Genomic DNA, 12,140 nt, shown 5'->3' on the forward strand with positions numbered 1-12,140 from the left:
ATTGGCTTGAGGTCAAGTGATTGACGGATCGTTGTTTGACCTTGGACGGCTGAATCCTGGGGGTGCGTCCGGTCGAACACTCCGAGCGCGGCTGGAGACATTCGGTCAGAGACTCGCAAATGAAACATTTCTTTGGAATTCCTACAGATTTATCACAAACACCAACATGCAAGTCACCAGCAAAACTGTTTTTACACTAAACATACACATTTCACTATTTACTATCACAGCTTCAACATGCAAACATAAAAAATGCACAGCTACCAATTTTAAGCTCAAAAAAAAAACTTTCCTAAGCACCGTGATACATGTACACTATAGAAAACTAAAGTCCTTTTCAAGTCAACATACTAGCACCCACATGTATCAGTAATATGTGTGTTGCTGAAACACACACTTTATATGTACATGTGTATAAATAATTAACTACATTGGTATTCTCTTTTTTATATAATACACAAATTTGATATTAATATTAAATACAACAGAATTTCTATTCTCAGTCATTACTGAAACTATATTGCATATTTTCTTGTGGTTCTGTGCGAGCAAGATGATGTTAAAATCACAATGTCTCACAGTCACAACTAGAGGCTAGCTGCAGTTCTGCACCACAGGAGCAGGCGTGAATGTTGGCAACACTGAGTCGAAGGCAAGGGCATAGCTTCCACGCAAACACGTTCTATCGCCGTGGTCTAGTCTACGAGTCGCAGAGCAAGTTGGCCAACCCTCGAGTAGTTTTGGCCAGCAACACCAATATAAAAAATAAACTAGCAGGCCAATTTGTAGTTTCAACAACAAATACCGCCTTCTCCCTCTACGTCCCACTTTCCCCCATATTTATGCAGTTTTTAATTGCAATAAGACTACAAGCAACTGACATTGTACCACCGCAATCACAGCGCTCATCTGCAACAGTTATTCAGATTCCTGTGAGCTGGTAATGCCTCGTCAGTGCATCGCTACTGCCCCTCCGAGGTCCAAGAGCCACGCTGCAGCTTGTGACACATGAACAAACCTCCAGAGATCAAACTGTCTGACGACAGTCGTGGCTGTGAATGTTTGTCGCTGGATCCACAGGCTGTCCAACACGACAAACCCCTAAACACATCTACGGAGAGCCCACATTCCGCGGATCTTTGTCACTTCCGCTTGGCAAGACATTCAGGAAGTACAACTGTACAGAAATTGGTCCACTTCAAGTTGTCCTAACCATCTGATCATCCGATCGAACAAAGTTCCAACTGGCATTTTCACTGACAACCTGGTCGTGCCAACACTAAATTATTATTTTCATTTTAAATGATGCATGGTTCGTACGCCTCCTTTATTTAGTTTTTATTGCTTAAGGTTCCTTAAATATCACCACGGATACTATTAAATGCCTTAATACACAAAGTATTGAAATTGCATAAAATTTAAAAACTCACAGTGGTTTGTGTGGTTTTTATTATTTTGTTTTGGACTCTGGTAGCAAAGCAATGTTTCACACTTTCACTCTGTTAGTGAGTAACAATGCTGCTTAGCTCTTAAGTAACTTGTGTCTGGTTTTCTTTTTTTAATGGCACAGAATTTTCATTAATTAAATTTTACAATTGAATAAATAGCATAATAATGATGAAATATGAGCAAAATATAAATCCACTGATATCCGTTTACATCTTAAGACATTAAAATCCTTCAAGGGCTCCATAAAAATTCCTGAATTATTATTGCTGTGAAGAGGTACGAACCATGTTTATAATGGAAACATTATGTCAACACCAACACACTCAGTTTGAAGGGTAATAATATTCATTGCATTAATAAAAATTCAAAAGTAGTACGAAAGTCAATAATAGAATATTTGAAAGTGATATATAATGTAGTGAACTATTAGGAACTATGTAAAGGAATAGATAATAACAGCTCCTACAAGACACTGCCATATTCGTAACAGCATGAACGCTCAATCATTACACTTCAATGACGTTTCAATTAAAACATTACAAAATACAAAAACTGTAAAGATAAACTATATTACAATCAGTCACACACCAAATAAAGCTTGTGTGGAACAAAACGCTGACTGTACGTAAGTAGACATTACCACGGCTATGAGGCACATAAATTTATAGTTAATACATTCCAGGTAATTACTTACATTACATCAAGTTTTGAAAAAATATATATAAATTACGACACAACGCATACCGTTACAGTTTTTTTTTATAAGACATGTAAATGAGGCTCTGTTAGAGTAACTTATGGCTGCATCTACAGTCGTTCTAGGAGAACCAAGAGGGATTTATCGTTAGCGATTCAATCTCCGGAAACGATTAAATCTGTCTGTGACCATAACTTATACCTTAAGTTACGTCTGCTCCTACTATAAAAGTAATGAATTTTTCATACCGCTTAATGTTTATTGAGAATATTTTTAATTTAAAAAAAAAAAATTGGTGCATGTACTTATGTACGCGCGTGAGAAGTTATACTTCTTTGGCATCATTAAAAAATAGTTTTTAATTGCATGCAAATAATTAATTACAATAAAATAATAAAAGGGCTGGAAAAAGATTGTCAACACAGTCAATAAAGTTCAGTTTAAATTTGAAAAATTAAATAAATAAAATTTAGAGAATAATAAATATATATGACATAATTCTTACTAAATATTATAAGATTCTTAATTTTAAATATTTATTATTGATTATTTAATATTTTAAAAGAAAATAAATAACTTTAATAATAAATTCAAAAATTTAATTTAAGTTTATTTATTTTTTAAATATTTATTATTTTCTTAATTTAATATTCACTTTTCACTTTTATCAAAAAGTTTTCATTAAATTTGTTTATATATTTTTATAAATATTTATTATTTATTCAATTTAATAATAAATATCAAATATAATATTTTAATTTGATGTTTGATTTTAATTTTTATCACAAATTTTTTATTAAATGTTTTATTAAATTTATTTCTTTATTTTGTAAAAATTAAATAATAATATTTTAATTCATATCAATAAATAATACATACGGATAGGGATAGTTAATGTCAATTATATTGGAGCACTTGAAAAAGTATATAAGCACAATACAAATAGTAAATATTATTAATCTAATTATTCAATTTAAATCGCTACTGAATATAATTTATTAGCACATATATAATTCACACTTGTATGAAACTAAAACACGCGTTGTGAATGTAGAAACTAGAAACATGTGGATAAATATTATAAATATGAAAACAGTGATCAGAGGCGACGAGCGTGCCAACATGCGCGACTAATAGAGGTTCTATTTCTATTTGGTTGGTAGCTTTTTTTCGAAACTTAATGAGCGGTTTAGCGGGCAGCTTCAACCTGTTCATTTTGTGCTACAGTGATGCGCGCGCATCTTAAAATTTCCCTCTCATCATTTTTTCATAACGCGCCTAAAGAAGTATAACTTCAAAAACTGTACCTGTTATATTGCACAAAATTTGATTATAACCAAACAAACAGAGGATATAATTTTTTTTTTATCCATCCCAACCTTTTAACAATTACTTAAATAAATTATTTAAACGTAATCAACTCGGCTACTAACCACAGTTGTGACCAACTAGCAGAGGATGGAGTGTCACAGTTTATTCCTACAGCAAGCATCGACATGAGCTCACACCAACAACACACCATCAAACTAGTCGTTATTGCTAGACTTCTGCGAATCATTTTTTTTCCCCAATTTGAATAGAATATAAAACATTTTACGAAACAACAATGGAACTATGAATTCCCACATTTCGCAGGATTCCAAGATGAAGAGGTGCAAAATAGAGTGAAATGGAAAAGGGTGAAAAATATTAAGCATGATTCAGAGATCACAAATAACCTGTTACTTTCAAAAAGCAAGTCTGTGCTATCAGGGGCATACCTTGGCTGTGGCATTACATCGACGTATCTGTGAAGTAAAATGTTCGCCATTAAATTGTTGAATCCTGTTCATAACATTACATGAACAGCATTTGTACTGATTTTAATAATGCTGGATTCATTTTTATTGTCAGTAATTTTTTTTTTTCGATATATAAATGAATTGGCAGAACAATCATTAAAAAAGTTGAATTAAAGAGTTTATTATTCAGGTGGTCGCCTCTGCGTACTGCGTTGCAGGAAAAAAAATTGCTGTACAGTGCAACCCTGCTATAATGTTCCTGCTTATGTTTTCCTAATCACGTATAACATAATTATTTAAGTCCAGATATTTACCCCATTAGGAAAATGTATTTATTTCTTGCTTATAATGTTCTGAAAAACATTTATAACAGTGTTCTACTGCATCTGAATAAATATTCCTGTCCTCATGCTGCGTGAACTGGGAGGCATTGCCCTGACTGAACATCACAAACACATATTCCAGGTAGATGGCGCGGCTCGCCACGGCCTCCGAGGAGCGCGGAGGCAGCACGGAGGCGGCACGGCTCTAGTCCGCGCCGACCACGACGCCGAAGTTCTGGCGCAGCTGCTCCATGAACACGAAGGTGAGGATGGTGTGCGGGCCGAGACGCACGAAGGCCGGGACGTAGCCCTGTCGGCAGGAGGCAGTCCGTCACAATCCCGGGAGGCACTCCACCAGTTCACTGAATTTTCAACAATCTGTACAGCGTTTTAATAAAAAAATTCCTTGTCGAAATTCACCTCCAAAGTAGTTTTTTTTTCTTCCTTCCAAATCATTTCCCCTTTATCTGAGCCGTTTCAACGTATATTTCGACCTTCCGCTCTACGAATTGAATGATTTGTTATTCGACGCAGCTGTTCCTGCAGTGAATTCTAGCGGCGGGGGCGGAAACTATGTGTCAGTCATAAATTTTGTTGAATTCACAAGTTGCGTGTATTTGAAGGAAAAATGTTATGTTTTGTTTTGGTAAATTCATTCAATTAAACTTATTCCGCATGAATTTTGTACCAAATTTAATTAACTAAATTGATTGGAAAAAAGATTTGATCATGCAGCTCTTATTAGTAACACTCTTTTACATAAATGACATGGGTACATTATTTAAAACACGCTCAAATTTGCCAATTTATTTTTATTTTTCAGAGTATAGTTCTGTTTCAGACATGCTTATTGCTAATGATTTTAGTTTGTAAGTGCATCATGTGTCAGTTGTGAAATAAGTATCAAGAAATATTTTGGTTTCATATTTGTTGAATAATGAAATATATTTTAAGAATGAATAAAAACTGCATGTGCGAAAAAAATAAAACCGAAAACTCCTGTTTAAAAAATTGATTTCAAAATTAAACTATAAAGCTTTGCCCCAAGCCACGAGACAGAAACAACTGGTCGCAGGGTGAGCCCCCACACCGATACGGGCGATACGGGCGATACGAAGCTAATGAACGAGCCGCTCACCTTGAAGAAGCCGAGCGGGCCGAGCCGGGCGGTGTACACCACGATGCTCCACAGGCCCTGGAACACCCGACAACCAAGCAGCCCTCGTTCACGTCGCGCAACACCAGCGGTTACTGGAAACACTTTGGAAACTCACTGCAACTGCTACTTAAGTTCAGACAACAGCTACTCTTAACATTAGCGAGCTGTGGATCTAATACAAAATGTTCTCTCGAATCTGCCTTTCCAATTTAATCCTAGATCACAAATATCCGAGATAAAATAATGAATGAATTAACATTCAACAATTTAATAATTTTTTTGTTCCCATTTTTATAATGCCAAAAAATATATATGTTAAAATTTTTACACATTTAAAAGTTCTCTTTTTTACCACGAATGTTCCCTGAGGAGTTAAACACAGCTGTGTTTCACAAACTGAGATCCCTGAATCAAAACTGTAGTTTATAAAGAAACTTTATGTAATATTGAACATATGACAGTAGGTACATAGTTTGAGCGTGGAGTAATATTAGTCAATTGAAAATTTGTATTTAAATTTTAATGTCTTGCTCTTTACCTACTAATTTAATTCTGAATACCATAATAGTTTCATGGAAAATGGCCTTGTTCCATAGTGTCTACCATAAACAAGCTCAACAGAATGTAGGTACTGCATAAATAAATAAAATCTTAATACCTACAAAAGTACCACAACAGGTAGACTCTATAGTACAGTTTGCAATTAGGACCAATGAAAACTATTACTTATAAGTGTTAACATTTGAATTACTAATTTTTTTTTCTCCCATCAAGTATCAAATCTTTTCATTGCCAAATTACTGGTGAATTTGAGGCCTTACAGCATCAGTTAGTTTCTTTCGCAATGTGACAGTCCAAAAAGTCAACATTTATACCTGTATTAATATTCCCTAAATTCACCTGTCACCGAAGTGGACAGTAAAAATACATAAATAATCCTACACAAATCCCAGGAAATCTTTATCTCATAAAAAAAGCTTAGCGATCCTGAAACTTTTTCCTTATTTGAGAATCCTGCACAGCTTTAAAATAATTGTTTTATGATTAAAAAAAATTATACATTATGGAAAAGCTCTTCCCCACAGCAATAAGCCTCGTCAGGCATTAAATTCTATATCCCAGGCCTTCTCTGCCTTGTGGCGACCACATGTTTACCAACAGACTCTAGTCTGTAAGCGACGCGAGGCAATAACTTTTTTATTTCACGAAGGCAACTAGAACGATTATGATAATTACATCAGTTCGCAAGTGCTGACTTAAAAAAAAAGTAGCCAAAGCTGAGTCCTATGCCATTTTGACCGGAAAAAAAATTTACCACGGGAGCTTTATTTGCAAGCTGTATCAAAATATTTTGAACTGAAAGATGGAGAGGCCTAATCCGTCCTTAAATACAGCAGAGCCTCATTGTTTCGCCTTTAAAAACCTGGAGAGAGTCTTCAGGTGGTTCTATGATCAGGGCTCCTCGTGGTGTTCACGAGACAGCAGGAGGTCAGTGGGCGGAGCTACGCACCTGGAACTCTCCGGGCTTGGCGTTCATGGTGCGCGTCTTCAGCACGTCCAGCGGCTGGGTGAGCGTCGTGGCCACGGCCCCCTGCGACAACCACAACAACGCTGCACGCCGGCGTTCTCGCGTTCCTCTCCCACATGTGCGCCCTGCCAGGGCAGTGTGGGAGTAACTTCCAGTTCTCTCTTAAAACATGTACAGAACTGTTAGGGATCGCTCCCTGTTGTTTGATCGGGAGGGTGTTAGACCAGCGGCTGGGGCCAGCAACCCAGCACAGTCGCCGCCTCGCTCGGCTGACCAGGCAGTTGGCCGTGTCCTGAGCCCTGAGACTATCAGCCCTGCTGGCGCCTACACCACACCGGGACCCCTCGGGCAGGGAGCGACGAGCCAATCACGGCGTGGCATCTCGTCCGGGCCACCGGTGCACACACACACAGTGTCCAGAGCTTCAGAAGAAGTCACGCCAATCGAGATATCAGAGTGGCGTCCGTTTACGAGAAAAGCATTTAATAATTCGCCGAGAGCATGTGTGTGGTTCCGTTTTTTATTTTTTAAACCGTATTTTGCTACAGAGACCTACCAGTTCACTAACAAGTGTGTCTGCAGCTAAACATAATTTCTTACAAAGCACGAGTATGAAATGGAAAATGTTTTTAAAAGTTTATATTAAATTGAAATTAAAAACCATGAGGAAATATTTTTGTTGATTTTATTAAAGTAGGTAATGTGTAGAAATTTCCATGCATTGAAATACACTCATGGTTTACGGTATTTTACGTGGCAGGTACAGACTGCTGATGGCACGGAGCGTGCTCCTATTGGCCGTGCGAGGATCGCTCGTGCCAGCTGCCAACAAGTGTTGACTCGCGTTTGGGAAATAGCGTGCTCTGTCGTTTAGCGACGTGACGTGACGAGTGGAAAAGTACATACACTTTTGGCAACTGTCCGAGCTGTGACAGGTGCCACAAAACAACTTGTGGTGAAGAGACATTTCTTATTATAAAACAGATTACGTAAGATAGTTTCTCCACCGTAAACTACTGAATCCGTACATAGCAAAAGTAACATTCACAGAGTTGTGTCCGTACGTGTGCATTCAAAACAGTAGGGGTCTGGGAATATTCTAAATATATTAGATATTAATAATTAATTTGATGTTTGATATTCGTGAACATATGAGTATTCAATACAACATTTCAAAATTAATATATATTTTTTTTAAATTATTAATTACTAGTAGATAAACAAAGTGGGACTCATTCACAAAAAAAAAAATTATATATAAAAATTAAACATGTCTGAAGCTAAAATTATATACTGACAAATACTGATTTTTGTTTCTGCAAAATTGTATGTAAAATGTTTGCATATTTAACAAATAATCTGTGATTATGAGATAAAATTATTAATAATAAACTATTTTTGTGTAATCATGGTTCCATAATGTAGTTACTCTCTTTTTTCTTTTTCTGTACTTTCATAAATTTTTCTTGCACTCCTGAGAAGTGTGGAAAAAAGAAGTTTCAGTTAAGTTCAAATAAGATGTTAAATATTTGATATTTGTGAATAGTTTGATATTTTATTCAAATGAAAAACAGTATATGCAGATGCCTAGTAAAAAGGTGCGGGATGATGACACCCTGACAGGACCCACACAGGGAAAACTCGCGCAATTGTAAAGGTGTCTTTCAAAAACCCGCAAATGACTCAGGGCTGAACACTGACCGCGGTGAGGCTGGACAGGAAGTGCGTGCCCAGGCCGTCGGAGAAGCCGCGCGCCAGCAGGAACGCCTTCACCTGGTCGTAGAAGGACAGCTGGCCGACCGTCATGAGCACGGCGCGGCTGGTGGCGGCCGACGCGCCGGAGAAGAGCCGCGCCACCCCCTCCTCGCGCCACACGCGCGCCAGCCCGTCCAGCGCGTGCTTGTAGCTGCGACACACGCACGCCCCTGGACTGCTTGTCTGTACGTGCCCCCAGAACACATGTTTCCATTGCAACTATGGCTTCGGAACACTTACAAGTTGACCTTTCTTTCTTTTCTCCTTGTTCTTAGCCGCTCAAAAGTGGAAAACATCAAAGTCACTAAAACGTCACAAATTTTTAAAACCTTTTTGAAATTTACTATGTTACTGAAATCTGCTCCACTTAAAGTAAATCCCTCTTTTTTTTTCTTACAGTAACAAATGATTTAGCAAACTAATTTAAAATAAACTATGAGTGAAAAAAAAATTATTATCTAGGGTTTTATATAATAAAGATAGATACAGTGCCGTCTTGATCAACCACCATTTCATCACCGTTTGAGCCGACCTAAAGCGCTATTACCGGCGAAAGCTATTGTAATCTTTGCTTTAGGACCCAGTAAGTGATCAAACTGATGTCGAAAGCCTAAAGAAAATTAACGTCAAATATGACATCTACTGGCTGAGCGAATGATGGAGTGACGGGAAAGAGTCCACGCCGAATGAGAGCTGGGGTAACGTCACCCTGGAGACCGACACCACTGCATGTCCGCGTCAGCAGCGATCTCGCTCATCCGAGGTTCCTGCGGTCTGCCTTAACTGTGTTAATAAATAATTTGCTGTATTTGCTACCCCATGTTAGCTAGTTCACATGTAAAACCCAAAGTTAAAATAAAGAATGCCTTATTTTAATTCCTTTAACCCAGTGGAAACCTTGTTACACTCAATCATTTACTAATTCCACGTGAAAACAAAAGATTGGTTTACATTTAAAACGATACACTGCTCATCTGGAGCTTCTCAAGACACGAGCAAACAGCGGAGGAAACACAAGTACAACCGCCAAACAGCGCAGCCAATCAAGACACATGCTGGGCACGTAATTTCTACCATTACAGAGACCGCAGACCTCGCTGTGTGCTCCGTCACGTGAAGCGACGACACAGTCGCGACACACACCAAGAGTGGGGCCCACTTGATTTAACATGTCTTATTGGACGTATGCCATTACTGTTTACGCTGCGTGTCACAAGAAACATCAATAACGAACAAGAAAGATGACTATGAAAAAAAATTAAAAAACACAGGCAGCTCAAAAATTCAGTGGAAGGAATCAAGGAATTAGTCAGAAAGATATTACAACACAGCCTGAGGACGGGAAGAGATCTCAGGTCCCGAATATCTGTTTAATTTAATCGCTGGCCTTGCCTGCGCATGTCTGTGTTGTCAGTGTGCTGTTCAAGGTCGTTTCGTTCTTGTGCGACCGTCTCGTCGTTAACCCACCGTGTCCGACTGCGCTCTAATATTTCTCCGACTAATTCCTTTCACTGAATCTTCGTGCTGTCTACGTTTTTAACTTTCGACATCGGCTGGCATTGGCTTGTTTTCTGTGTTTGCAACTTTCATAACTGTGACATGCAGCTTAACCAGCAATCTGCCCCTCGCGAGATACAACGAGAGCGAGCCGGAGGCCGGGGACTCACTTGCGGCGCGCCTCAGGCGGCAGCTTGATGTCGTTCTGCATGCGCACGTTGATCATGTCTCCGGGCGTGCCCACGAAGCCGCCCGCCGCGCCCGCCACGCTCGCTATGCCCACCCGCGCCACGAACGGTATGTCCGTGCCCGTGGGCGACACGGCCTGCTTCACCACCTGTCGACACGCACGGCACGGCTCATGCTGCACAGTCTACGTATAGTGACCAGGGGCGCAACAACAGGGGGGGGGCAAGGGAATTTTGCCCCCCCTCTGAAACCTTGAAGTGGGGGCAAACGGGGGCAAAGAAAGTGCTGTGTAATCTATTTGTAGATGACAAAACTGCTTGAATAGCACCATTTTCCACCTTGAAATACAAATTTTCCCGGAGAGGGAATTCTGGACCCCCTGCTTAAATAGGGGGGGGGGGGGGGGGGGGGCGATTGATGATTCTTTATAAAAAGGTATATTGCCCCCCCCCCCCCCCCTTTGGAAATTTAGTTGTTGCGTCCCTGAGTGACACACACTGTAAAACTTAACTAAACACATTTTTACGCTTGTGAATCACCTCCTTACTTATCTTTTCCCCAAGTCAATATTAAGCACAAGTGCATCAGTGTATATTGGATTGTCACGCGCTACATCTCTTGGGCCTGTTGTGTTTCACCAAGCACATCATATGATCATATTCTGATTTTTTTTTTCATATCTAAGGAGTCGTAATCGAAAGACACCGTGTTGGTTTCAAATGATTTCGCAGACAGCCTTTTTTTTTCACAACACTTAAGGGTCATTTCGGGACATATATTTAATGTGACGACTCGCTGTCAGTGGCGACCGACTGCTGTAAATAGTTTCTCCACAAGAAATTGTGATAGATGTTTTATCTTTTAATTATTTATTTTTCTTTCAATACGACTACAACTGTGACGATACTTTCAACAGATGCTAATTTATGGTCTTTGAAAAATCAACAAATATTAGAATTTTTTTAAAAAAATGATAAAAATATTATAATTACTGCTGGTACATAGCCCTTCACTGTTGCCAATGTAATTCAGGATCAGCCACAAAAAAAAATTAAAATTCCAGTAATTATTGAAAAAAATACACAAAATGGTTTTAATTTTTTTGTTTACTCTTAAACGGTACAATTTTCAATTCATTTATTTCCAAGTACTCTCAAAAGAACTAATTAATTTCGTCGATAACGCACGGACTGTGACGCGAGCCAGCCGGGATGGGGGGTAAGAATGCGCCCTGAGCTCCGAGCATTTCGGTGTACGTGGATGCATTTAATTTCCCATTCGTATCGTTTCTGATTATTTCGTTTATTTCACATTAACATGTACAGTTAAGGAAACATTTCTACACATTTCAGTTCTTTCCTTCGATTTTTTTTTCTCGGTACAATTCAAGCATTTAATCATTCAAATTCGATTCTATTAAAGTACTTTTTTTTTCAAGACGAATGGGTTCTTTTGATGCTTTTTTTCATGTAGTTTTACTTTGTTTTATTTCTGTGACTGCGCCCCGCGCTGCAGTGGGGACAGTGGGGATGGACGGCGGGACGAGACGGGACGGACCTCGTAGATGCCGAAGCGGGTGGTGGAGTAGGTGAGCTGGCGCAGCAGCGACGCAGACAGGCCGTTGTAGAGCGCCAGCAGCCCCTGCCGCCTGGCGATGCCCAGCGCCAGCCGCGCCGCCGACAGCTTGCCCTCCTGCTGCGTCTGCAGGTGCACCTGCGCCCACGGCACGGCACAGCACGGCTCAACTCCCACCCGCTCCTCT

At 39.3% G+C, this 12,140-nt stretch overlaps 1 protein-coding gene across 1 annotated transcript in view; it reads right to left on the reverse strand.

Annotated features, from left to right (window-relative positions):
- Positions 1-2,994: 2,994 nt before the first annotated feature.
- LOC134541398 (uncharacterized) overlaps positions 2,995-12,140 on the reverse strand; it is a 30,510-nt gene continuing 21,364 nt past the window's right edge. The window contains exons 11-16 of the mRNA XM_063384820.1: positions 11,936-12,091; positions 10,360-10,526; positions 8,639-8,843; positions 6,920-7,000; positions 5,389-5,445; positions 2,995-4,560 (exon numbers count right to left, since the gene is read on the reverse strand). Coding sequence (XP_063240890.1) covers positions 4,456-4,560; positions 5,389-5,445; positions 6,920-7,000; positions 8,639-8,843; positions 10,360-10,526; positions 11,936-12,091 — 771 coding nt within the window. The 3' untranslated portion in view covers positions 2,995-4,455. The remainder of the gene's footprint in view (positions 4,561-5,388; positions 5,446-6,919; positions 7,001-8,638; positions 8,844-10,359; positions 10,527-11,935; positions 12,092-12,140) is intronic.

This window comes from Bacillus rossius, chromosome 18 (genome assembly GCF_032445375.1).
Source record: "Bacillus rossius redtenbacheri isolate Brsri chromosome 18, Brsri_v3, whole genome shotgun sequence".
Classification (NCBI taxonomy): domain Eukaryota; kingdom Metazoa; phylum Arthropoda; class Insecta; order Phasmatodea; family Bacillidae; genus Bacillus; species Bacillus rossius.